Genomic DNA, 27,083 nt, shown 5'->3' on the forward strand with positions numbered 1-27,083 from the left:
TCTCCACCTTCACTATTTTCTTTAGAAAGAAGAAAGAAAGAAGAAAGATAATGATGGCGGTAAGGACAACAGGGCCCTCGGGGGCACATGGCTGTGCTGTGGCCTGGAGAGAGGCAGACTCTTCTCAGAGAGAGGCTAAGGGCCTCTAGCTCTGGCTAGAGCATGGCTGCAAGCAAGGTGGCTAACATGAAGAGACCATGGTGCAGAGGCAGATGCCAGCAGGCTAAAGGACAATTCTGGAATGGGGCAGTGGGAGGGGTCCTGTGTCTTTGGGCTTCTTTGATCCCTGAGACACTTTGGACGGGACAGAGCCTTGGCCACCAACGGGGTCATGTCTGTTTAAACAAAATTTAACACGGGAGGTAAATCATTAACTCATTGAAGAAACAAACAGGAGTGCAGGCCATATCTCTAGCACCAGGACTCAAGAGCCACAGGGATGTTAAGAACTCCTGAATATCAGAAGTGGCTGCCACTCATGGCTTCTGTAAGTGAGTGAAAGCATTTGGTGGGCACCTTCTATAAGCAAGTCTTCGTGCCAGGTGCTGTGGGAACAGATGCATGAAGAGGCTCAGAGTCTGACCTGAGCTTGGAGCTGGGGGAATATGAGCTCACAGCCATTGTGAGCATGCCCATGCCTGTCTCCAGGCCCACCACGGCCCATCCATCATCTCATGTAATTCTCATGCCTCTGAGGTAGGGCAAGGATTGCCTGCATTTCATAGACAAGGAAACCCAAGCTCAGAGAGGGAGAGCAACTTGCCTCGGCCACACAGCTTGTCAGTGGTGGAGAAAAATAAACAGGAGCTGGCTTTTGCAGAAAGGAGAAGAAATTGTTAGGGTTCAAGGATGTGTTTAGGAACTTAAGGGCAGGAAGCACAACTTCCTGAAAGACAGGAGCCAGGTCCAGCAAAGCCATCAGAAGGCAAGGCAGCCACTGACCCTGTCTGGGACCATAGAGTCTCCCAGTTCTACTTCTCATGGAAGATTTATTTTATTCTTCCCTCTATTTGAAGGTTAAGAGCAAGGGTTCTGGCATCAGATCTGGGTCCAGTCCTGGCTTCACCATTTATTACCTCTGGGATCTCAGGCAAGCCTACTTCCCCACCTACAAAACAGGGATATCACAGTCCCCAGGTAAGGATCACAGGAGAAAACATGAGCAAAGCCATTGGCACAGTGCCTGGCACATAATATATGCTCAATAAAACTCAAGTTGCTATTATCATTTTACTAGTAGGAAACAGCCTCCCCAAGCCTCCCAGCTCCATGAACACCCATCAACTCACTAGCACCCTCCTTCTGACTTCTTCAGCCAGAAGAAGCAACTATTGCAAGTTGGTATAGCAACTATACCAACTATAGCAAGGGAGAGAGGGAGGGTCATTTCATTCAAACACAGTTTCAGGTATATGTGGACTAGTTTGAAGAAAAGTGGAGGCCTGAGAAGTTAAGTAGACTAGTCAAAAGGTTTCTGTGACAGGAATTTCAACTGCAGGGTCTTGTGATCAACCGTTCCCAATTCCTCCATCATGAACACTTGGGGTATCAGGGAGGGCAGTCAAGCTGAGGGAACAGCAGGATGAGGGCTCAGAGGTAGGAAAGGGCCTGGTATGTTTGAGGGGGTGGGAGATCTATAGGCCATGGAAGGTGCAGAAGAGGCAGGAGGTGTAGTTTGCGGCCCAGTTAAGAAAAAGGCTTGAGGCCGGGCGCTGTGACTCACGCCTGCAATTCCAGCACTTTGGGAAGCCAAGGTGGGAGGACGGCTTGAGGCCAGGAGTTCAAGAACAGCCTGGGCAACATAGCGAGATCTCCATCTCTACAAAAAATAAAAAAAATTAACCAGACTTGATGGCATACTGAGATGGCAGTCCCAGGTACTTGGAAGGCTGAGGCAGGAGGATCGCTTGAGCCCAGGAGTTTGAGGCAGCAGTGAGCTATGATGGTGCTACTGCACTTCATCCTGGATGACAGAGGGAGACCCTGTTAGGAAGGAAGGAAGGAGGGGAGGGAGGGAGGGAGGGAGGGAAAGAAAAAGAAAGAAAGAAAGAGCCAGGCACAGTGGCTCACGCCTGTAATCCCAGCACTTTGGGAGGCCGAGGTGGGCGGATCACGATGTCAGGAGATCGAGACCATCCTGGCTAACACGGTGAAACCCCATCTCTACTAAAAATACAAAAAATTAGCCGGGCGTGGTGGCACACGCCTGTAGTCCCAGCTACTCGGGATGCTGAGGCAGGAGAATGGCGTGAACCCAGGAGGCGGAGCTTGCAGTGAGCCGAGATCGCGCCACTGCACTCCAGCCTGGGTGACAGAGCCAGAAGCCAGCTCAAAAAAAAAAAGAAAGAAAGAAAGAAAGAAGTAACGAAAAAAAGCAAGCCTTGAATGCCAGGATTTTATTTTGGTGTAGACTCAAGAGTCATTCATTCATTTAGCAAACGTGTGGGAAGCATTATGTTCCATTCAACTGTATGGGAGGCATTTTGCCAGGGATTAATTACCTGCCTAAGCAAAAGGCATAGTCCTTGTCCTCAGGGAGTTAAATGGCCTAGTAGGAGGAAACGGGCACAAAAATGGATGAATGCTTGGCAACATGATTCAAGCTCCAAGAGGGATCTGCTGAAGGTGGGAGAACAGGGGGAGGAGCACCTGTCCACCAGGGGTTTGGGAGAGAGGTGGAAAAGACCTTAGAGGAAGCAACTACCCTGTCTATTTTTGCTTTTATGTGTTTTGCCTGACTGCCATCCATTCCTCCTTTACTAAGGGGACACAGTCATCAGCCAAGCTTGGTCCATATAGTTTCAAGGTACTGAGTGAGGTCCCCTGCTCCAGAGAAGGGCAGATGAGCCAAGTCTAGCCAATCAACAGAGGCTATCTCCCTGGCCATAGTGATTGGTTCAGAAAGGTGCACATAAGTCAGGTCTGGCCAATGAGGGTCAACCCATGATTTGGGTTGGCACTGAGGGGAAGGGAGCTCTCTTTACACCAGGAGTGTTGGCAACGTGGATTAGCTGAGCCTGGAAGAGAGGGGCCGCCATGTAAAAAAAAAACGAGAAAAGTGGCGTCACAGAGGAAAGCAGAGCAGCCAACTGGAGAGCAATGGCATCTGACAGTATCTTTGAGCCCCTGGTCCCATTAGTGTCTGAACCCAAAATTATCTCTAGACTTCAGCTAGGCAGGGTGGCTCACGCCTGTAATCTCAGCACTTTGGGAGGCCAAGGTGGGCGGATCACTTGAGTTCGACCACCCTGGGAAACATGGCAAAACCCTGTCTCTACTAAAAGTTTTTTTTTTTTAAATCATCTGGGCTTGGTGGCACGTGCCTGTAGTTCCAGCTTCTCAGGAGGCTGAAGTGGGAGGATCACTTGAAACCAGGAGTTTGGGGCTGCAGTGAGCTGAGATTGTGCCACTGCACTCCAGTCTGGGTGACAAAGTGATGCCCTGTCTCAAAAAAAAAAATATATATGTTATATATATATACAAATATATATATATGTATATAGTTACTGTATTAGTCTGTTCTCATGCTGCTAAAGACATACCCGAGACTGGGTAATTTATAAAGGAAAGAGGTTTAATTGATTCACAGTTCCACATGGCTGGGGATGTCTCACAATCATGGCTGAAGGCGAATGAGGAACAAAGTCACTTCTCACACGGTGACAGGCAAGACAGCTTGTGTTGGGAAACTCCCCTTTATAAAACCATCAGATCTCGTGAGACGTATTCACTCTGACAAGAACAGCAGGGAAAAGACCCGCCCCCATGATTCAATTACCTCCTACCAGGTCCCTCCCACAACACGTGGGAATTATGGGAGCTACAATTCAAGATGAGATTTGGGTGAGGACACAGCCAAACCTTATCAATATATTATCTCTGGACCTTGAAGTTATGCAAATCACTAAATTAGCTTTTTTTTTTTTTGAGACGGAGTTTTGCTCTCGTTGCCCAGGCTGGAGTGCAGTGGCACGATCTCAGCTCTCTGCAACCTCTGCCTCCCAGGTTCAAGAGATTCTCCTGCCTCAGCCTCCCAAGTAGCTGGGATTACAGGCATGTGCCACCATGCCCGGCTAATTTTGTCTTTTTAGTAGAGACGAGGTTTCTCCCATGTTGGTCAGGCTGGTCTTGAACGCCTGACCTCAGGTGATCTACCTGCCTCAGCCTCCCAAAGTGCTGGGATTACAGGCGTGAGCCACCGCACCTGGCACCTTTTTTTTTTTTTTTGAGACAGTCTTACTCTGTTGCCCAGGTTGGAGTGCAGTGGCAAGATCTCCAGCTCGGCTCGCTTCAACCTCCGCCTCCCGGGTTCAAACTATTCTCCTGCCTCAGCCTCCTGAGTAGCTGGGAGTACAAGTGCCCGCCACCATGCCCAGCTAATTTTTGTATTTTTAGTAGAGATGGGGTTTCACCATGTTGCTTAGAATGGTCTTGAACTCCTCATCTCAGGTAATACACCTGCCTTGGCCTCCCAAAGTGCTGGGATTATAGGCTTGAGCCACTGCACCCAGCCTAAATTATCTGTTTTGCTAAGGCAATTTGAGATGGCTTTCTGTCACTATAAGAGAAAGGGTTTTAATATGTTTGATCTCTTATTCCAGACTTCTAGTTTTCCTTTTTTTCCAAATAATTCTGGTAAGTTTCTTCTGTACCATCCCAGGAAAAATATATAAATATTTATATACATATATATGGAGTTTATATATATATATATATATATATATATATATATATATATATAATTTCACTGTATTTTCAAGGACGTTCATTGCAGCAGTGTTTGTAGAAGCCAAAGAGTGAAAACAACCTGCATCCACCAACAGAGAAGGAGTTATGGACAAATGAAATGATAGCCTACATTTGCTTTAAAGTAATGCAGAGGGGGAGGGAGGGAGACAGTATGCGGGAAAAGCTGAAGCAAGACTGGCCAGATGTTAATAATTAGTGAAACTGGGCTCATCCAGTTCCATTCACTCTTTTGAATATGTTTGAAATTTTCCAAGATAAAATTTAAAAAATTTTAAATTATGTTATGTCCATTACCAGAATATTCTGCAACAGTTAAAAGTGAAACAGGCCTAGATGTGCTGATACAGCAAGCATTCTAAGACAAAATACAGGGCATATCACAGTATGTATAGTATTTTCCTGATTTATTTTTCTCTCTGGATCTCGGGTGTATAGAATTAGATTAGTCATGACACACTGGCATCATTGGTCCATGTATGGCTTGCTTTTATTTAGTTAGTTAGCGAGTTTTAATTTTTTTTTTTTTTTTGAGACAGAGTTTCACTCTTGTTGTCCAGGCTGGAGTACAATGGTAATGGTGCAATCTCATCTCATTGCAACCTCCCCCTCCCGGGTTCAAGCAATTCGCCTGTCTCAGCCTATTGAGTAGCTGGGATTACAGGCACCCGCCACTACACACGGCTAATTTTTGGTATTTTTAGTAGAGATGGGGTTTCACCATGTTGGCCAGGCCGGTCTCGAACTCCTGACCTCAGGGGATCTGCCCGCCTTGGCCTCCCAAAGTGCTAGGATTACAGGCATGAGTCACCGTGCCCGGCCAGTTAAGGAGTTTTAATAATATAATAAAGACCCACGATCCCACCATCCAGAATGAAAACTAGGACTTTGAAAATAACCTACAGGCCGGGCACGGTGGCTCATGCCTGTAATCCCAGCACTTTGGGAGGATGAGGCAGGCAGATCACGAGGTCAGGAGATCAAGACCATCCTGGCTTACACGGTGAAACCCCGTCTCTACTAAAAAAAAAAAAAAAATTAGCTGGGCGTGGTGGCAGGCGCCTGTAGTCCCAGCTACTTGGGAGGCTGAAGAAGAAGAATGGTGTGAACCTAGGAGGTGGAGGTTGCAGTGAGCTGAGATCGTGCCACTGCACTCCAGCATGGGTGACAGAGTGAGACTCCGTCTCAAAAAAAAAAAAGAAGAAAAGAACCTACAGGCTATTGTAAAATATGACATGTTGATATGGGTTAGGTCTATGTCCCCAACAAATTTCATGTTGAATTGTAATCCCCAGTGTTGGAGGTGGCCTGGTGGGAGGCGACTGGATCATATGGATGGAGTTCTCATGCATGAGTAAGCACCATCCCCTTGGTGCTGCTCTGCTGACAGTGAGTGAGTGAGTTATCCTGAGACCTGGTTATTGAAAAGTGTGTAGCGTCTTCCCTCTCTCTCTTCCTCCTGCTCCGGCCCTGTAAGATGTGCCTACTTCCCCTTCACCTTCCACCATGATTGTAAGGCTCCTGAGGCCTCCCCAGAAGCATGTATGCTTCCTGTACAGCTTGCAGGACTGTGAGCCAATTAAACCTCTTTTCTTTATAAAATTACCCAGTCTCAGGTATTTCTTTATAGCAGTGTGAAAACAGGCTAATAGTATTAACATGTACTATATGTTAAGAGAAGTATTAGATAAAAAAACTTTTGCTCCACAAGATCCAAAACTTGGAAATAGACCGAATGTCCATCAAGAGAAGAATGAAATGGGTGAACTCTGATATTATCTGTGCAATGAAACACTATACAAGAGTCAAAACAGGTGAACTCCAATGACTTGATAATATGGACAAAGATTATCAATACACTATGAAGTGGAAAAAAATAAAGAAAGGTCCCAAAAGATGATATTCATTGTGATACTCTTATAAAAGTAAAAGCAACTAAAATGAATAAAAATAAAATTTGAGATTACATACAGATGCAAAGACAGTATATAAAAGGGAAGCAAGGGATTCAAAATAATGGATAACTTAAGTAGGGGAAGGCAGGGGCATGAGATGGAATCTTAGGGTTACATATTCGTTTTTTGTAAAACAAAAATATGTATATATGCATGTGTGTATATATGAATATGTGATACCTATGTAATATACACATATACATATATATTTACAGTATATATACAGATTTAGTCTGTACTATAAATCTTTACAGTATATATTATATAGTATATATACTGTTAATCTATAGTATATACAGTATATCATAGTATCAACCTTATATCTACTGTATATACAGTATATGTATAGATACAATATGTGGTATATACTGTATAGTATATATTATAGATGTACAGTATATATACACTATAAATGTATGTGTGTATATACTGTTTATATACTATATACATATATATAGTGTAAATCTTTGCAAACCATTGTGAAAGTATCTGTAGAATAAAAGTAAGCTTTCTCGATCCTTGTGGCTGTAGCTTCCAAAAGCCTTAAGGCTCTAGTTGACCAACACCAAAGAAAGTGGCACTGCTGCAAGCCAGTGCCCCAAATACACAAACGAAGAAGGCAAGGTTGCGGGATATCCCTCTTCCACATCATGTCTGTGCTCAGTATTTAATTGTTGCCAGATAGCACCTGTGTATACATGAGACCGTGTAGGAGGCTGGGCACCTCCATGCTGTGTACTTTTATTGATCTATTAGTTTGTTGTAGGTTCTAGGTCTTGGTTTTCTGATCTCTAAGGTGTCTTTCAGCAATAAAACGTGAGGCCTATTTGAATTCCATGTCACATTTGGAGATGACGGATTTGTCATCTTCTATGTTGTGAGTTATTTCTTCTAAGTGCCCTCAATTGAAATGATAAGGAGGCTGGACATGATGGCTCAGGACTGTAATCCTGGCACTTTGGGAGGCTGAGGTGGGAGGATCACTTGAAGCCAGGAGTTTGACCAGCCTGGGCAACAAAGCAAGATCCTGTCTCTACAAAAACAAAAACAAAAACAAAAACAGGCCACACATGTTGGCTCATGCCTGTAATCCCAGCACATTGAGAGGCCGAGGCCGGTGGATCACTTGAGGTCATGTGTTCAAGACCAGCCTGGCCAACATGGTGACACCCTATCGCTAGTAAAAATACAAAAATTAGCTGGGTATGGTGGCTCACGCCTGTAATCCCAGTTACTCAGGAGGCTGAGGCAGGAGAATTGCTTGAACCTGGGTCACACCACTGCACTCCAGCCTGGGCAACAGAGCGAGACTCTGTCTCAAAAACAAAACAAAACAAACAAAAACAAAAACAACAAAAACAAAACAAAAGTTAACCAGGTGTGGTGGGTGCATGTCTGTAGTTCTAGTTACTCAGGAGGCTGAGGTGGGAGGATTGCTTGAGCCCAGAATTTTGGGGCTATAATGAGCTATGATCAATGCACTCCAGCCTGGGCAACACAGTGAAACTCTTTCTCAGGAAAAATAAAATAAAATTAAAAATAAATGATAAGGAAGTCTAGTCTGAGTATTTGTTAATTCATTCACTTAATTAATACAAAGAGCACTTCTTTATTTTAGGTTTCTGGCTTTGGAATCTTTTTCATTTTTCTTGATTTGCAAAAGATTTTTTGAGAGGTACATACTAGAGATTGAAAAGTGAAACTATATTTGACTCAACTGATTTTAGCAAAGTTTGGGTTTCTTGATCCACCTCAATCTCAGTTTCTTTGGTTTGTTGGTGCATATGTTGTATGTGAGTGTCTACCTCTTATTGCTGCTGCTAGTCACTGAACTAGTCAGCTTTATAGCTGTATTTGTCAGGACTCTTTTGTTACAGGGATGGATCCAAGTGGTCAATGGATGCAGCCAGTATCCTTCCTCTTCTTATTTATCTCATCTCAGCTTGTCTCTGCTCCTTTTTCCTGCAGCAGCAACAGCAGCGACAGCAGCATTTTCTATGCGGTTGAGGAAAAAAGCCACAGCTTAAGTTTACATAATCCTTACAGTTTGAGATGTGAGAGGAGAAGAAAGATTTCTCTCCGAAATTGCTATAGCTCATATTTCAGGGAAGATTCTAATTGGTCCTGCCTTGGTCACATGCCCACTTCTGAACCAATGCTTGTAGTTAGGGGAGTGCAGTGCTTTGATTGGCTAGTCTGAGTCACATGCCCACTTATGTTGGTATGCTGAGCTCTGTAATTGACATCCCCCCAGAGATAGCATGGGCCAGGAAGGATGATACCCTAGGAAGGGATGTTGAGTCAGTAATTCCTGTTCATTACTACCTCCCTGCAAGCTGTTGTTGTTTCCCACTCACAGTGAATGGAGTGTATATTCTCACCCAAACTGTCTTCTTTCCTATTAACTCACCTCTGTGGTAAGCCCTCCTGTCTGATATTGTTGGACATAAGCAAGTAATTGGCCTTTATTTCCTTCTGATGTTTTCTCCCAATCCTTTTTTCTTTATCTTCAAATAGAGATATGATCAGTGTAAAAGCAACCTGACTTCCCTATCTTTTGAAGGTCTGATGATCCCTCATCCATCATCAGCCTTTCTTGGCCAAGTAGGCATATGATTACATTTCCACTTCAATTAAATGCTGCACCCTGAAGACAGATGCCTCTTGTGGTCAAGGGTGCTGCCCACGAATACAACTGTGTCCTATATATAGTGCAGTATTTATACTTCTGAGATCTTGGAACTTCTTCCTTTTCCTCACCTTAATAGCTTAGAAGTGATCATTTTACCACTTGGTCCAATCAGCGTCTACTTTGTCTAATTTCTCTTCTGTGTCTCTTGAGTCAAAAATGGCCTGTAGATGTATTCATTTAGCTCCACAGCAATACTAATCTTTAAAAATCTGTCACGAACATTTAGGCCGGGCACAGTGGCTCACGCCTGTAATCCCAGCTCTTTGAGAGGCCAAGGCAGGCGGATCACCTGAGGTCAGGAGTTTGAGACCAGTCTGGCCAACATGGCGAAACCCCATCTCTACTAAAAATACAAAAATTAGCCAGACTTGGTGGCGTGCGCCTGTAATCCCAGCTACCCAGGAGGCTGAGGCAGGAGAATCGCTGGAACCCAGGAGGCAGAGGCTACAGTGAGCCGAGACTGCGCCAACACACTCCAGGCTGGGCGACAGAGCAAGACTCCGTCTCCGAAACAACAACAACAAAAATCTATTGCGAACATTTAAAAACTAGGAGATGCTACAAACAAATATGAATTTTTACTTCTTTTGAACAAATCAGAAGATCTGTGCGTCTTAGGTTCACATTCCCCACAGCAGTGACATGCTGGAGTGGCCCTCTGGACTGGCCATGCATTCCCAAGGCCACCACTCCCAAGGGTGTTACCATTTGAAGCACTGTTGTCATTTACCATCTCATTTGCTGGTTATTTTTGCTTACATTTGGCCCACTTCACTCAGTCACATTCCCTGCCTGGCCCCTGGAGCACTCTTGGAGTTTGTGACTCCCAGTTGGGCAGCCATTGCAAATCAGGGGCAGGTTGAAGCAAGGTTTAAACTACTGATGAGCTGGGGCCTAGATTGGCTTTCTGCCTTAAGGCTCAAAGTAGACATAGATTGATGGCATACTTCAAAGGCCAAAGAGATACTTCTAAGAGTTTTGAAAGAACTGCCGCTACTTGTCTATATAACATCTATTGTGCCTTTCAAGAGAATTATATGATGTTTAAATACAATAAACGAATGTTTCCAGAAATAGATATAAATACTGTAGAAGAATGCTAGCATGTCGTACATCTGGATCACCTTAAAGAAGCAACATAAGGCTCAAAGTCTTAAAATTATTTTGTAAAATGTTAATGTGTACTTAGATTTTATTAAAATCTTTTATTGACTTCTTTATCTGTCCCATATAGTAATAAATGTTTGCAGATAGAAGGAAGAAATGAAAAAAGAAAGGAACTACTTGAATACAGAGACTGGTTAATCCATTTTTTAAATTTAGCTTTTTGTTGTTTTTTCTTGAGATGGAGTCTCGCTCTGTCGCCCAGGCTGGAGTGCAGTTGCGTGATCTTGGCTCACTGCAACCTCTGCCGCCTAGGTTTAAGCAATTCTCCTGCCTTGGCCTCCTGAGTAGGTGGGACTACCGGCGCATGCCACCATGCCTGGCTAATTTTTTAGTTTTTGTAGTAGAGACGGGGTTTCACCCTGTTGGCCAGGCAAGTCACAAACTGCTGACCTCAAGTGATTCACTTGACTCACCTTGGCCTCCCAAAGTGCTGGGATTTCGGATGTAAGCCACCGCCCTGGTCTTTTTTTTTTTTTTTTTTTGAAACGGAGTCTCACTCTGTCGCCCAGGCTGGAGTGTAGTGGTGCAATCTCGGCTCACTGCAAGCTCTGTCTCCTGGGTTCATGCCGTTCTCCTGCCTCAGCCTCCCAAGTAGCTGGGACTACAGGTGCCCGCCACTACGCCCAGCTAATTGTTTTGTATTTTTTAGAAGAGACGGGGTTTCACCATGTTAGCCAGGATGGTCTCGATCTCCTGACCTTGTGATCCACCCGCCTCGGCCTCCCAAAGTGCTGGGATTATAGGTGTGAGCCACTGTGCCTGGCCCCATTTTTTAAATTTAGTTTTTATTTTTAAATAATTAGAAGTTGCAGAAATAGTACATAGAGCATCTGTAAGCCCATTACTCAGCTTTCTCCAATGGTGACATCTTCCATAACTATAGGCCAATCCGTTTTCATATTCCAGTGGCACACATGGGTGTTCAATACAGTTTATTGAATCTATTTGCATATAGGAAATGAATGTTATCATCAGCTGATTTAGCATGTTAGTCTTTTTATTTTTATTACTTTTGAATATGTAACAAAATGCACGTGAAGCAAAATTCACTAGGTACAAAGGATATACAGTTGTCCCTTGGTATCCATGGGGGATTGGTTCCAGGACCTTCTGCAGATACCAAAATCTGCAGATGTTCAAATCCTTAATATAAAATGGTGTACAGTGGCCAGGTGTGGTGGCTCGCTCCTGTAATCCCAGCACTTTGGGAGGGTGAGGTGGGCGGATCACATGGGATCAGGAGTTCAAGACCAGCCTGGCCAACACGGTGAAACCCCGTCTCTACTAAAAATACAAAAAAATTAGCTGAGCATGGTGGCGGGCGCCTGTAATCCCAGCTACTCGGGAGGCTGAGGCAGGAGAATCGCTTGAACCCAGGAGGCGGAGGTTGCAGTGAGCCGAGATTGCCATTGCACTCCAGCCTGGGCAACAAAAGCGAAGCTCCATGTAAAAAAAAAAAAAAAAATAGTGTACAGTTTGCATATAACCTACACACATTTCCTGTATACTTTATTATTTATTTATTTATTTATTTATTTACTTTGAGATGGAGTCTTGCTCTGTACCCCAGGCATCAGCGAAGTGGTGCGAACTCGGCTTACTGCAACCTCCACCTCCCAGGTTCAAGTGATTCTTCTGCCTCAGCCTCCTGAGTAGCTGGGACTACAGGCACCTGCCACCACACCCGGCTAATTTTTTGTATTTTTAGTAGAGACAGGGTTTCACCGTATTAGCCAGGATGGTCTCGAACTCCTGACCTCGTGATCTGCCCTCCTCGGCCTCCCAAAGTGCTGGGATGACAGGGGTGAGCCACTGTGCCCAGCCACCTTATTTTTATTTATTTATTTATTTTGAGATGGAGTTTTGCTCTGTCGCCCAGGCTGGAGTGCAGTGGTGCGATCTCGGCTCACTGCAAGCTCCTCCTCCCAGGTTCATGTCATGCTCCAGCCTCAGCCTCCCGAGTAGCTGGGATTGCAGGCATGTGCCACCATGCCCGGCTAATTTTTTTGTATTTTTAGTAGAGACGGGGTTTCACCGTGTTAGCCAGGATGGTCTCAATCTCCTGACCTCGTGATCCGCCCGCCTCGGCCTCCCAAAGTGCTGGGATTACATGCGTGAGCCACCATGCCCGCCCCTTTTTTCCTGAATATTTTCTATTCATGGTTCATTGAATCCGTGAATGCAGAACTCACAAAAATGGAGGGCCGACTTTTCAGAGACAAGTAAGTTTCCCTTTATTCCTTGCCTCCCAGTCACCAAGATGCCTCTCCCGAGACAACCATTTATTAGTTTCTAAAGTCTCCTACCATATGTAGGTAATGTTTGCAAACCTTAATGTATCTGTTGTCTACTCACCCATCCCTCTTCTGTTGTAGAATACCATATGCATCTGTATTTATTTGGCACAGATACAGTCTCTTTAGGTACTAAATCATATGTTTATGAATTTGAAATCCCTGAACTTCCGTATTTACACATATAAATAGAACTTTGCTAGTAGAAAATTTCCTGAAGCTTTGTGTGGTTTTTGGCCTAAGTCAGTGAGATTTGCCAAAGGTTTGGCAGCTTTAGCCAATGCTGATGCACCTGTTCTCAGTTATTTGCTTCTGAGCTGTGTCTGATAAGCAAGAAAAGGAGTAAGCTAAATTACACCCAGGATGATCTGCTAGGGATGTGCCATACAAGATAATGAATGCGCTTCTCTTCTATCACTTGGTCCAGCTTGTGGATCCCTTCCTTGTCCTGGCTGATGGGTCTTATCTCTTATTTGAAGTTATTTTCTTTCTTTCTTTTTTTTTTTGAGACGGAGTCTCGCTCTGTCGCCCAGGCTGGAGTGCAGTGGCGCAATCTCAGCTCACTGCAAGCTCCACCTCCCGGGTCCACGCCATTCTCCTGCTTCAGCCTCCCGAGTAGCTGGGACTACAGGTGCCTGCCACCACATCCGGCTAATTTTTTTGTATTTTTAGTAGAGACGGGGTTTCACCTTTTTAGCCAGGATGGTCTCGATCTCCTGACCTCGTGATCCACCCGCCTCAGCCTCCCAAAGTGCTGGGATTACAGGCCTAAGCCACTGCGCCCGGCCTCTTATTTGAAGTTATTTTCTATCTCCCCTTGCTGCCTGCCAGATTTTGGTGAAACTTCATTACTCAGTGAATAATTCCTTTCTGAACAGCTTCACACTGCTGAAAGATGAATCATGCTACCTCTGTGTTGCTGAACTATATTTTATTAACGCTATGTTTCTCTTTCTTTCTCTCTCTCTGAGACACAGCCTTCCTCTGTTGCATAGTCTGGAGTGCAGTGGCACGATCTTAGCTCACTGCAGCCTCCACCTCCTGGGTTCAAGAGATCCTCCCACCTTACCCTCACAAGTAGTTGGAACCACAGCTGCCCACCACCAAGCCTGGCTAATTTTTCTTTTTTTTTTTTGTAGAGATGGTGGTCGCTTTATGTTGCCCAGGCCCTTCTTCCTTTTTCTTTTTGAGAGATGGGGTCGGGTGGGGGGAGGGGGGAGGGATAGCATTAGGAGACATACCCATTAACCATGAGTTAATGGGTGCAGCACACCAGCATGGCACATGTATACATATGTAACTAACCTGCACATTGTGCACATGGTACCCTAAAACTTAAAGTATAATAATAATAAAATAAAATTAAAAAAAAAGAGAGAGATGGGGTCTTGCCATATTGCCCAGGCTGGATTTGAACACCTGTGCTCAAGGGATCCTCCTACCTCAGTCTCCTGAGTAGCAGGGATTATAGGCACATGCCACAGTGCCCAGCTTTCATATCTTTCCTTTTCTCTCTCTCTTTCTTTTTTTCTTTTTCTTTCTTTCTTTTTTTTTTTTGAGATAGAGTCTCACTCTGTTGCCCAGGCTGGTGTGCACTGGCGTGATCTCGGCTCACTGCAACTTCTGCCTCCTGGGTTCAAGCGATTCTCCTGTCTCAGTCTCTCAAGCAGCTGGGACTATAGGCATGTGCCACCACACCTGGCTAATTTTTTTGTATTTTTAGTAGAGATGGGGTTTTGCCACGTTGGCCAGGCTGGTCTCGAACTCCTGGCCTCAAGTGATCCGCCCTCCTTGGCCTCCCAAAGTGCTGGGATTACAGGCATGAGCCATTGTACCCGGCCTCATATCTTTCTTTAAGCAGACCTTAAAAAATCAGAACTGATTTGTTCTCTGACCCTTACGTGGGTTTGCATTGCATTTCTTGAGGAAAGGATGGTCATTCTTCTCTACACTCAGAATTTATTTTGGTCCCATGAAGCCCAATGCTCCAATGCAGCTGTTAACAAGCTGCCCCAAATGTTTGCAAAATGGGAGGGATACAAATTGATGAGGTTATCACTCATTCATTTAGTTATTAATTCATGCAACAAATATTTATTGAGTGCCTACTCTGGGTCAGGCAGCCTCAGCCTAAGTCGCTGAACAAGACAAAGATCTCTCATCACAGAGCTTGTTCTCTGGTATGTGTGCCTGTGGGGTGTGGAGGACAGACAAAAATAAATATGCAAATTATTTAGTATGTTAGAAGGTGATAAATGCCACAGGGGTAGGGGAAGGCAGGCCAAGGGAGGATAGGAGTGGATGACAGGGGGCACGTTGCAGTTTAAAATAGCATTGCCAGGGTAGTCCCTGTTGAGGGTGTGAAATGTGCGCTAAGACTTCAAAGAGCAGAGGATATCCTTATGCTGTATCCTGTGTGTGTGTGTGTGTGTGTGTGTGTGTGTGTGTGTGTTTTGCATGAAAATACTACTAAAGATGGATTTTTTTTTTTTTTTTTTTTTGAGACAGAGTCTAGCTCTGTCATCCAGGGTGGAGTGCAGTGGCACAATCTCGGCTCACTGCAACCTCCGCCTCAGCCTCCCAAGTAGCTGAGACTACAGGTGTGCACCACCACACCGGAGTAGTTTTTGTATTTTTAGTAGAAACGGGGTTTCACCATGTTGGCCACGCTGGTCTCGAACTCCTGCTGCCGAGTGATCTGCTTGCCTCAGCCTCCCAAAGTGCTGGGATTACAGGCGTGAGCCACCGTGCCCAGATGGAAATATTTTTAACAGCTATTTTGAGATATAATTCACATGCCAACCAGGTGTGGTGGCTCATGCCTGTTAATCCCAGCACTTTGAGAGACTCAGGCGGGAGAATTGCTTGAGCTCAGGGGTTTGATTCCAATGTGGGCAACATAGAAAAACCCTGTCTTTACAAATAAAAATTAAAAATTAAAAATTTAGCTTGGTGTAGTGGTGTGTACCTGTAGTCCCAGCTACTCATGAGGCTGAGGCTGAAAGATCACTTGAGCCCAGGAGGTGGAGGCTGCAGTGAGCCGTGATGGTGCCACTGCACTCTCCTGACAGTGAGACCCTGTTTCTAAAAGAAAAAAAGATTCATATGCCACAACATTTACCCTTTAAAAGTGTACAATTTAGTGGTTTTTAGTATATTTACAGAGTTGTGCAACCATCACCATTATCTAATTCCAGACTATTTTCATCACCCTCCAAAGAAACCCATTAGCAGTCACTACCCATTCCTGCCTCCCTCTATCCCCTGGCAACCACTTTCTGTCCTATAGATTTGCCTATTTTGGGCATTTCATATAAATGGAATCATAGAATATGTGGGCTTTTGGGTCTGGCTTCTTTCACTTAGCATAATGTTTTCAAGGTTCATCCATGCTGTAGCATGTATTCATATTTCATTTCCTTTTTTTTTTTTTTTTTTTTGAGATGGAGTCTCACTCTGTCACCCAGGCTAGAGTGCAGTGGTGCGATCTCAGCTCACTGCAACCTCTGCCTCCCGGGTTCAAGGGATTCTCCTGCCTCAGCCTCCTGAGTAGCTGGGATTACAGGCACATGCCACCATGCCCAGCTAAATTTTGTAATTTTAGTAGAGATGGGTTTTCGTCATGTTGGCCAGGCTGGTCTCAAACTCCTGACCTCAGGTGATCCACCAGCCTTGGCCTCCCAAAGTGCTGGGATTACAGGCGTGAGCCACCGTGCCCAGCCAAGTATTTCATTTCATTTCTTTTCTTTTCTTTTTTGAGAGAAGTCTCACTCTTGTCCCCCAGGTTTGAGTGCAACGGCTTGATCTCGGCACACTGCAAACTCTGCCTCCCGGGTTCAAACGATTCTCCTGCCTCTGCCTCCCGAGTAGCTGGGATTAAGGCACCTGCCACCACACCCGGCTAATTTTTGTATTTTTTAGTAGAGATGGGGTTTCACCATGTTGGCTAGGCTGGTCTCGAACTCCTGACCTCAGGTGATCCGCCCACCTTGGCCTCCCAAAGTGCTGGGATTACAGGCGTGAGCCACTGCGCCCAGCCAGTATTTCATTTCTTGACGGATAATATCTCATTGCGTGGATAGACCACATTTGGTTATCCATTTATCAGTTGGTGGTGGGTGCCTTTGAATTTTAAATATCGCAAAGTGTCATCCATGAGCTATAGAGATTTGCCCTCCCCCTTAATTAAGAACTGGATGGAGGCTGGGTGTGGCACCTGTAGTCCCAGCTACTCAGGAGGCTAAGCTGGGAGGATACTTGGGCACAGGAGTTCGATACTTGGGCACAGTGAGCTGTGATCACACCACCGCACGCCAGCCTGTGCGACAGAGGGAGACGCTGTATCTAAATGAAAAAAATAAGAAGACCTTGTGGGGGTCATTGTCAGGACCGATGGTGCCCAGTTGCAGTCAGCACTGGTTAGGCACGGTTTTGGAGAAACTGAAAAGCCACTCCCTCCAGAGTCCTGCTTTCCCAGGTGCCTCCCTCCTGAGCGGAAGCTCTGGGTGGTCCAAATGTGGTAATAGAGATCTGTGGATTTTTTTCAAGTGTGTTTTCTGTTGCACGTTAAATTTTTTTTTTTCAGCTTTAAAATGTAACCTTGGTAAGTTGTTTACTCAAGAAAATTCTTAATGAGTTTTCTTTCTTTCTTTTTGTCTTTTTAACATTTTGGGTGTGGTAGCAAGTAGAAGCAGATTCATCCTAACCAAATATTTGCAAATATCTGAACAAAGCTATTCTGGCCAGGGAAGGAAGACTCCACGGAGGAAGTGGGAATTGGATCTGGCTTTTGAAGGAGGGGTTCAATTCTCAGAGGACTAGATGAGGAAGGAAAAGGCATGTTCCAAAAAGGGGCAGGGAATTAAAAGTTTATTTTCTGGGTGACTGGGAACCTCTGAGCCCTTGAGCACGTGCCTTAGATATGTTAGTTTGGCAGCCAGCAGTCTGTGCATAGAGGGTGATAATGGTGTTGGACTCCTCTGGCCTGCACGTGGCGAGACTCAAAGTTTCCAGACTTCTTTTGGGGGCGGTGTCTGAATTACAGTCTCCGGGGCTGCAGAAAGATGAACTCCATCGGAAGGTCCTCAAGGTCTTCCCCACTCCTTCAGTGCAGACTTCATACAGAGAAGCTGTCTAGGCGACACCTGTGCAAGAACTGGACACGACCAAAGCTGCAAACTGCCCCTGACCATCCCGGCCTTCCCCGTTCGATCCTGGAGGTGGGGGTGGGAATGGAGCGCCCAGAGCGGGCGATCAAGCTTCCTGGGAACTGTGAATTGGGGCGGGGGAACCAGGAAGGACGAGGCCTTTCCAGACCAAATGGCCCTAACTCCTGCACCGGACCAGGACGCGTGGCGCCTCCAGAGAGGACGCGCATCGCCCGGAGCAGGTTGCGGTCCCGGTTCCCGCCGAACTCTAGCAACCGCGAGGAGAAATGTCTGCCGTAGGGGGCGGAGCGCAGCGGGGGCGGAGCGCGGACGAAGGGGCGGAGCGAGGACGAAGGGGCGGAGTAGAAACGACGGGCGGGGGGCGGAGCAAGAATAATGGGGTGGAGCAAGACGGCGGGCGGGGGCGGAGCGAGGACGACGGGGCGGAGCGCAGACAGCGGGCGGGGGGCGGAGCTGGGATGATGGGGCGGAGCGAGGATAAAGGGGCGGAGCGAGGATAAAGGGGCGGAGCGCAGATAGAAACCGGGGCGGGGAGGGGAGGGGCGTTCTCGGCCTTTGGGACCCGCCTCTCGCCGCAGGCGCGCCTGCCCCGCCTTCTCACTCCCCACGGCGGCGGCTGCGGAGGCCGAGGGCGGGGAGGGAGGGGAGAGCGGGTCACGACGCTGCCGGGGCGGGGATAACCCCTCACGTGGAGCAGATGAAAGGGCCGCGGCGCGACGGCCGGGGGAGCCGAGCTGAGCCTGCGACCCACAAAGCCGCCGCCGCCGCCGTGATGGGGCTGTGAGGCGTCCGCCCGCGTTCGGTCCTCAGCCGGCCCGCGACTATGCCCGGCCGCGCCCGCCCTCCGCGCCCTCCCGCCGCAGGACCATGAGGCCGCGCTCGGGCGGGCGCCCAGGGGCCCCGGGCCGCCGCCGCCGCCGCCTGCGCCGCCGCCCCCGCGGCCTCCGGTGCAGCCGCCTGCCGCCGCCGCCGCCGCTGCCGCTGCTGCTCGGGCTGCTGCTGGCGGCCGCGGGGCCCGGCGCGGCGCGGGCCAAGGAGACGGCGTTCGTGGAGGTGGTGCTGTTCGAGTCGAGCCCAAGCGGCGACTACACCACCTACACCACCGGCCTCACGGGCCGCTTCTCGCGGGCCGGGGCCACGCTCAGCGCCGAGGGCGAGATCGTGCAGGTAGCTGCCCGCCGCCCGGGCCCCGCGCCGCCTCCGCCACAAGATGGCTCCGGGGGCTGCGCCCGCCGACCCCGCCGCGGGCTGCCTGACTGGCGGGCGGGCGGGAGGGGTGGCCGAGAGGCCGGCGGCATCCCTCCCCTGCGGGCGGGCAGGCGGGCGGGACGCGGCCTCCGGGGCGCATCCGCGGGGGGCGAGCGCACGTGGGGGCTAGAGCTCCTGTGAACCCCGGGGCGGGAGGGGCATCCTGGGCCCGGCACCCATGCTGGGGCAGCCCCCTTGGCCGGTTGGGTATTTAGGTCTGCCTCAGGTGGAAGTCCCGGGAACTACCTGTTGAATGCCAACTTTGAAAAGACAAGTGATGAGGGATGGGGTGGCTCGTTTCAGGTTGCAGGCTTTGCTTTCCATCCATGCATGTTCTTTTTGGGTGCGGCCAGGTTTGTCTGAAGGGCTGCACAACGTCGGGTTCTTCCCCGGAACCTGCCGTCCGCCTCACCTGGGCGCCGGTGACCCTTCTGCGGGGCTCTGGACAAGCAGCAGCAGGCAGAGGAGGAGGCGGAGCTGGTCGAGGAGTGGGGATCGGGGGTTCCCTGGAGTGGCGATGGAAGGCAGCCCTCGCTGCATGCCTCACATTACAGAGGGTGGGAGGGATACCGCCTGCCCGTCCCTCGGCCAAAGACTGATGCGAAGGGCCTGCAAATGGGGAGATGGGGTATCTCACTGACAGGGCCTCCACCTTGGACCAAATGAAAGAGATCTACATTCCAAAGGAAACTGGCTAGGGAGACCTTTAAGCCGTGCCTACTCTTTGGAGGAGGGACTCTCAGCTGAAGCTTCTGCGGATGGTTAGCTGGGTGGATGTCTTCCCGCTTCCTTGGCCGTGATTTTATCAACTTGTTACTAGACAGCCAGCGCACTAATGGCAGTTAATATGCGCGCCTCGGATGGGGGCGATTTGTAAAGGTTGGCTTGTCTTTGAATCTTTGGGGTGATCGGATGTCTGCAGGGCCTAAGCTTTGTGGGCCTTCTGTGCTTTACTCTTGGGTGAGTTATGAATGAAAAGAAGGGGACTCCATGGAATGATTGCATAGCAGCCCACAGCGTAGACAGCCTGTTGCGTGGTGTCCTTTTCCTTCCTTGGGTGCAGACTCAAAGCCCTGCCTTCATAGGACAGGGAGAGCTGTGCAGCTTGACTCCGTAGAGGTGTGCCCTTACAAAGCTGGAGGAGGTACCCAGGCCCATGCGATTAATCAGCAGCATTGCCTTACAGGGCTCTTACCCCCATCCGAAAACTTCTGTGGGATAAATAGAAGAGGAAACTCCTTCATTGAGCCCTTTGACTATCTATGTTAATGCTTTTGGACTTAAAAAATGTTGTAATTATGATCTTTATAAGTTTTAGAGATGATGCTTTGCCGAAGATTCCTAAACATTTAAGTCTTGCTCCTTGGCAACTTCTTGGCTTTCTTTGAGGCTTTCATTGTGTCCTGATGGTTTTAGAAATGTTTGATTTACAGCCTTCTAAAAAAAAAAAAAGATGCTTTAGTGTGGCACTTGACTTTTTGAAGGAGACTTTTGAAGTTTGCAGTTTTTATCTGCAATGTTTTAACGTGTCACTCTTTCTCAACAGTAGTTTGTCTGGTGAGCGAGCTATCCATTGTGAGGAGTGTTATGCTTTGGAGATAATCTTGGGTTCACCATTTAATACAAAATTAGCAGTTTAAACACCATTTGTAACTATTTTATCCTTGTGAGTAGAGAGATAATATGTGAATTTGGCAGAAGGAATCTATTCTCTTCTGAAACTTTTTGAAGTGCTTATCTAACTCTTTTGTAGTCCATTAGCCTAGCCAAAAAAAAAAAAGTCAATAGTTGCTAAGTAAAGTGACTTAAATGGTATTTAATAAGTTTACTTGTTAAGCAATCACTAATAGGTGTCCTTAATTCCCTTATAGCTGCAGTAATGTTGGTGAGTTTATCTGAGCTGTCTGAATAGTCATTTCATGGTGCACCTCGTATCTTTAGTAACTTTATTGTGGTGGCTGACTTGTTGAACCTCCCTGTTTCTGCGGACAGAGTGCAGTGTGGCTTTCAGGGATGTGTGTGTACAAAGGCTAGCGTGCTTTTATGAGTTCTGCAAATACTGTTTGATTGAAGGAACTGGTGTGGACCTTGTCTGGCAGCCCTGAAAAAGTTTTTTGTAAGGAAGGCTGATGATGTTTTAGGGCCGCTGAGAGGGAATATAACATTTTCTTTTGGTGAGAAATGAGAAAGCAGAAGGAATAAATTGCTGTGCAGCTTTGGATTAATCATGTTTTCTAAGTAACCTGGACTTTTCAAAACCTCCTTTTATTTACTGTCTTTAAATAAACCTCCTTTTGTTTACTATCTTGAAAAACGTTTATAAGCTTTAGAGATGATGCTATGCTGAAGATTCCCAAACATTTTATCCACAGTCTTCAAGAACAGTTTGAATCTTAACTCTTGCTCATTGTAACTTGTCTTTCTTTGAGGCTTTCACTGTGCCCTGGTGACACAGTCTCATTGAATTTTTCAAAACTTCCTTTTATTTACTATCTTAAAAGAAAATAGTAGCCAGGCATGGTGGCTGACGCCCGTAGTCTCAGCATTTTGGGAGGCTGAGGCAGGAGGATTGCTTGAGCCTAGGAGTTCGAGACCAGCCTGAGCAACACAGTTAGACCTGGTCTCTACAAAAAAAAAAAAGTAGCCCAGTATGGTGGTGTGCACCTGTGGTCCCAGCTATTTGGGAGGCTGAGATGGGAGGATTGCTTGAGCCTGGGAGGCTGAGGTTGCAGTGAGCCATGATTACACCACTGTACTCCAGCCTGGACAACAGAGCGAGACACTCTCTCAAAAACAAACAAACAAACAAACAAAAACTGTGATTTGCTGCTTAGTGTTTTATCGTCTCAGAGCAGAGTTCATTTTCCTATAACTAAAGCTAAATAGTAGCACTATAGCATTGCTTTTGTTATTTCCACTGGGGTTCTGTAGCAGTATTATTTATTCATGGTTTAGGGGAGAAAAAACCTGTTTAGGAGTGTCACCTTTAAGAATTCTAAGATAAGGAATTCATTTGTATTACTGATTTTTAACCCCCCTCCTTATTATATGCCAATGAAGAGTGTGTGTGTGTGTGTGTGTGTGTGTGTGTGTGTGTATACATATATTTGTATAGTAGATACCTTATCATAGTCTGGTTTGCCTAGATAATTCTAACTAGAGTACCTGTTCAGTCATTTCCATGGGTTAGGGTAGGGGAAGCCTAGTTAAGAATTGTGTCGGTTTGTCAGTGTCAGAGAGAGAGAGAGAGTGCAAGAGGGAGGGAGGTAGTAATTCAAACCTTAGGATTCGTCATCAGGAATCTTGGTTCTTCTCCTTTGCGTTTTAGGCTTAAATAACTATCCCAAGGTCACCAGTGTAATCTGAATGAAGAATTTTTTTTTTTTTTAATGTCTCCATCTGCGAAAGTTGTGGTGAAAACAATTTGTGGGTATGAAATGCTATTAGTTACTTTTATTATCTTATGTATTTATGCAGTATTAAAGCCTGTTTGCTTGTAAGAGTGTCAGGCATACAGTTTGAATGCTGGAGAAATTAATTACACTTCTGTAGTTCTGAAGTGTGGGACTTTAAAGGGTTCTTAGCTATATTGATATATATTTCATCTTTGAACCAATTTGTTGCTGTTAATGAGATCATTATCTGAAACATTCAGACTTGGCTGTGCAACTCACATGGTTGGTGATGTTAAATAAAGGCCCGATTAAACACTGGCTAGTGGTATGTGGATTGGTTAAACAAAGAAAATTTGCATTGCTAGAGATGAAAGATTGTTTTAAAGTGGAAATGCATTTTTTTTTTGCTTGAAGTCAAATATTTAGAAAAGCTTGAGAAATTCATTTGTAGAAGGAATCTGAATGACAGGTTCTGTGTAACTTTAAATTCAGCCTTTCTGGGTCCTAGGTTAAATGCTGAATGGACTTGAAAACAGAGAGAAGCTGAGGACATTTAAGAACTAAGTCAGTTCCTTTAGCTATTAGGGGTGGGTAGAGAGTGGGTGGTGGGTTAAAAGGGCTGATCAAGGTCCTTAAATATCCGATGTTAAGTAAAGGTATCACAGAGAGTAATTTTAGGAAACTAATTCCTCTGCTTTGTTTCCCTGTCAGTGTGCTTCTGCAGTTTAGCATTTGATCAAACACTTTCTTTTCATCTCCATTTTAAGTTAACTTAACAGGCCTGCCTCTAAAAATTGACTTGGTCTAATAGAACAATTGTGTGCTGACAGCTGACCTGGATTTAGACAGAAAGGGATTGCCTACTGTCTTCTCAGATGGGCCTTCATAGGTTAAAACCAAGCATTTGATTCAGGGGGAAAACTGGGGCTGTATTTTGTGATGTTATACATTCTTAGAGCCCCTTACTTTCTGTTTTGTTCCCTGAGATCTCATGGGAGTTACTAGTACAATTCTGAATAGGAGTGAAGATTGGAGTTCAGTGTAGAGCTGTAGATTAAAGGGAAGGTAGTGATGGTTTCCTCTTATTTATACAGAGCACTGCCAAGCATGTCATGTTTTGGTTCTTCTCATCCTGACACTAACATGCAATTAGCAACTATTGTTAACCCATTTTACAGAGGAGAAAAACTGAGGCTGAGAGAAGCAAGTTGACTTCTCTAACTTCACATGGCTAGCAGATGACAAACCTGGATTGAAACCCAGGTCTGGCCGGGCGCGGTGGCTCACGCCTGTAATCCCAGCACTTTGGGAGGTCGAGGTGGGTGGATCACAAGGTCAGGAGTTCGAGACCAGCCTGGCCAATATGGTGAAACCATACAAAAAAATACAAAAAAATTAGCCAGGCGTGGTGGCACATGCCTGTAATCCCAGCTACTCAGGAGGCTGAGGCAGGAGAATTGCTTGAATCCGGGAGGCGGAGGTTGCAGTGAGCTGAGATCACACCACTGCACTCCAGCTTGGGTGACAGAGCGAGACCCCGTCTCAAAAAAAACCCAGGTCTGCCTGGGTTGCTTGTTCTTGTTTTTGCCAAGTGAACAGAACTTGGCTGGTTAGGATTTTGACATTAATTCAAGTCTAATTTTGAACAACATATAATATAGGGGTTCTTAAGCTGAGGGTCACAGACTTTCAGAGATAGTCCATGAACTCCTGCAAGTGTATGCGTATTCTTGTCTATGGGCAGTTACAACTTTGCCTCTTCCAGGGTTCTGTGATGTGTCCCCTCCATACCCACAAGGAAAAGGGGAAACTCTAATCTAGTAGAGCATTGAGTAGTCCATTACCAAGAGTTTGAGTGGGGTTCAGGCTGACAAGAGTTGTACGGAAGAAGTCTACAGGTCTGGGTGCCTCCATTGAACATATTTATTTTGTAGACATCTATCACAGCCCTATTCTGTACCAGACGCTGTATTGCTGTTGTCTTCTGGAGTTCAGTCTCCTGTGGAGACAGACACATGCATGGATAAATGATAATTCTTACCAAATGGGTTTCTCCACCGAACTGAGCCCTTAGGCCCTGAGGCATCCATTGTCTATAATGAATTAACTTCCCTCCTGTGCACTGTGCAGCATCCTTGGGAGAAGAGAGAATATAGTCACTCAAAGACTTTTCTGCATTTACATGGCAAAGTGTAAGAACGTGACACTCTGAATGCAGGATGTGGGAAAGCAGAGTATAGTTCCGTTTCATAGTTCATTGAAAAATGAAACGGAGCACCTGTCGCTGTTGAAATGCCTAAAGAGTAGCTTCTCACACCTTCCCTTGTGGACCTGGACCCCATGGGGTCTGTTTTTGCTCATTTCTGGATCCACCCCCTGGGTTCCCACTGCCTGCTATGCATGAGGCACTCAGTATTGAATGAATAAATGATGGAGAATGGACATCAGGCAGGCAGTGGGTTTTATGGATTATTAATGCTTTAATTGATGAGAACAACTTGCTTTGGCTTGGCTAATAAATTCTGGGATTATCCTTCCTTTTTGATTGTTATTTCCAGAAACTTGCTTGGATGGAAAGGATAGCTCTCTCTCTGGTTCCCATAGACCCACTGGTATTATAATACTGGGTTGTATGAAAGTGATCTGGCCTGGTGTGGTGGCTCACGCCTGTAATCCCAACACTTTGGGAGGCCGAGGCGGGCAGATCACAAGGTCAGGAGATCGAGACAATCCTGGCTAACACGGTGAAACCCTGTCTCTACCAAAAATATAAAAAATTAGCCGGGCGTGGTGGCAGGGGCCTGTAGTCCCAGCTACTGGGGAGACTGAGGCAGGAGAATGGCGTGAACCCAGGAGGTGGAGGTTACAGTGAGCCGAGATCACGCCACTGCACTCCAGCCTGAGCGACAGAGCAAGACTCCGTCTCAAAATAAAAAAAATAAAAAGAAATCTGTGTGGGGTGTTTATATTCCAAGGCAGGGTACCTGGCATAAGAAAAGTCTGAAGGTGTTCTTTTCCTGATGAAACTGAGTATTGACAAAGCCTTAAAGTGGATAGGTTATGGAAGGAAAGAATCTTGAATTTCCAGTGTCCCTGGGAGTAACAATAAGGGATTGGCATTCAGTATCATCGTTAACCTAAATATATGCCATGTGAAAAACTTTGCTGCTTGCTTGCTTTCTCTCTCTCTCTTTCTTTTTTTTTTTTTTTTGTCAGGGTCTCACCATGTTGCCCAGGCTAGAGCACAGTGGTAAGATCATGGCTCGCTGTACTCTTGGACTCCTGGGCTCAGGCAGTTCTCAGGCCTCAGCTTCCCCAGTTGCTAGAATTACAGGTGTATGCCACCATACCCAGCTAATTTTTTATTTTTTGTAGGTATAGGGTCTCGTTATGTTGCCTAGGCTGGTCTTGCACTCCTGGCCTCAAGTGATCCTCCTGCCTTGGCCTCCCAGTGCTCTGGGATTACAGGTGAGAGCCACCATATCTGGTCAGAACTTTGCTTCTTGATGGTATTTTCCCAAGTCTGGAGAGTTTGGATTTCTAATTTGTGACATTTAAGTACATCTTCATAGTCAAAAGAACCAGATTCAGTCCTTTAATGTGTTAGAAAGGAGACTGAAATCCAGAGAAATGCTTTGCTGAAGTCCACATAAGGTAGAGATGACCCAGGATTAATATTTGGGTCCCCTGACTCCCAGACTTGGAGCCCTTCTGTTACCCCCGGCTGTAGCCTGGCTGAGTGTGACAGGGAACACCAGATGCAGGGCATGCTTTATGATCAGATGTATAATTGAGGAAAGCCAGGCATTCTTAAGTTGTATATTGGGTTTAAGTGGTTGCTTTTCTTCTCTAATTAATTTAGATTTTGAGTCTCTCAGTCTTCCTCCCTGTCAGAGCTTTTAAAAGTAGCTACTAATGATCAAGTGCTTATTGTGTGCCAGGCACTGGGCACAGTGCTTTGCTCACATTTAACAGACAAGGTAGATGGCATGTGCCAGAGAGGTAAAGTCACTTGTCAAAGTCACTGAGCAAGTCATTAGTGCAGCTGAGGTTCAAATCCTGGTCTGTCTGATTCTAAGCCATTTCTGTTTTCACAAGACCGCTTCATTTCACACTTTCTTATGATGAGGTTATGGGAACTGATGTGGAATTTAGAGTTGAGTTTAAACCCAAAACGATTGACCAAGAAATAAGTCTATAACGTCAACTGAGAAAATCCCCTATCCTCACAAAGATGTATTTCCTTCCTTTCTTTTCCTCTTCTTTTTTTAAATCACAAAAGTCTCATTCTAACTTAGTTTTTTCCATAAAGAGCCAATCTACCAAGTTCACAAAGAGGGACCAGTGACTTGACATATATAACTGTCACTCGATGGCACTTCTGTTGTTTTCAGCTATTGGGCAAGCTGGAATGGCTG

The 27,083-nt window shown here is 46.1% G+C and overlaps 1 protein-coding gene across 2 annotated transcripts in view; it reads left to right on the top strand.

Moving 5' to 3' along the window:
* Window positions 1-27,083, top strand: part of ZNRF3 (zinc and ring finger 3) — a 252,568-nt gene that overhangs the window by 63,410 nt on the left and 162,075 nt on the right. Inside the window, exon 1 of one of the 2 annotated variants that reach the window (XM_004063229.5) lies at window positions 18,656-19,189. The exons of the other annotated variant lie outside the window; for it this stretch is intronic. Within the exon in view, the coding sequence (XP_004063277.3) occupies window positions 18,890-19,189 (300 nt within the window). The 5' untranslated portion in view covers window positions 18,656-18,889. Of the gene's footprint in view, window positions 1-18,655; window positions 19,190-27,083 lie in introns of those variants that run through there. 2 annotated transcript variants of the gene reach the window in all.

The sequence above is a fragment of the Gorilla gorilla genome, chromosome 23 (genome assembly GCF_029281585.2).
Source record: "Gorilla gorilla gorilla isolate KB3781 chromosome 23, NHGRI_mGorGor1-v2.1_pri, whole genome shotgun sequence".
NCBI classification, from domain to species: Eukaryota; Metazoa; Chordata; class Mammalia; order Primates; family Hominidae; genus Gorilla; species Gorilla gorilla.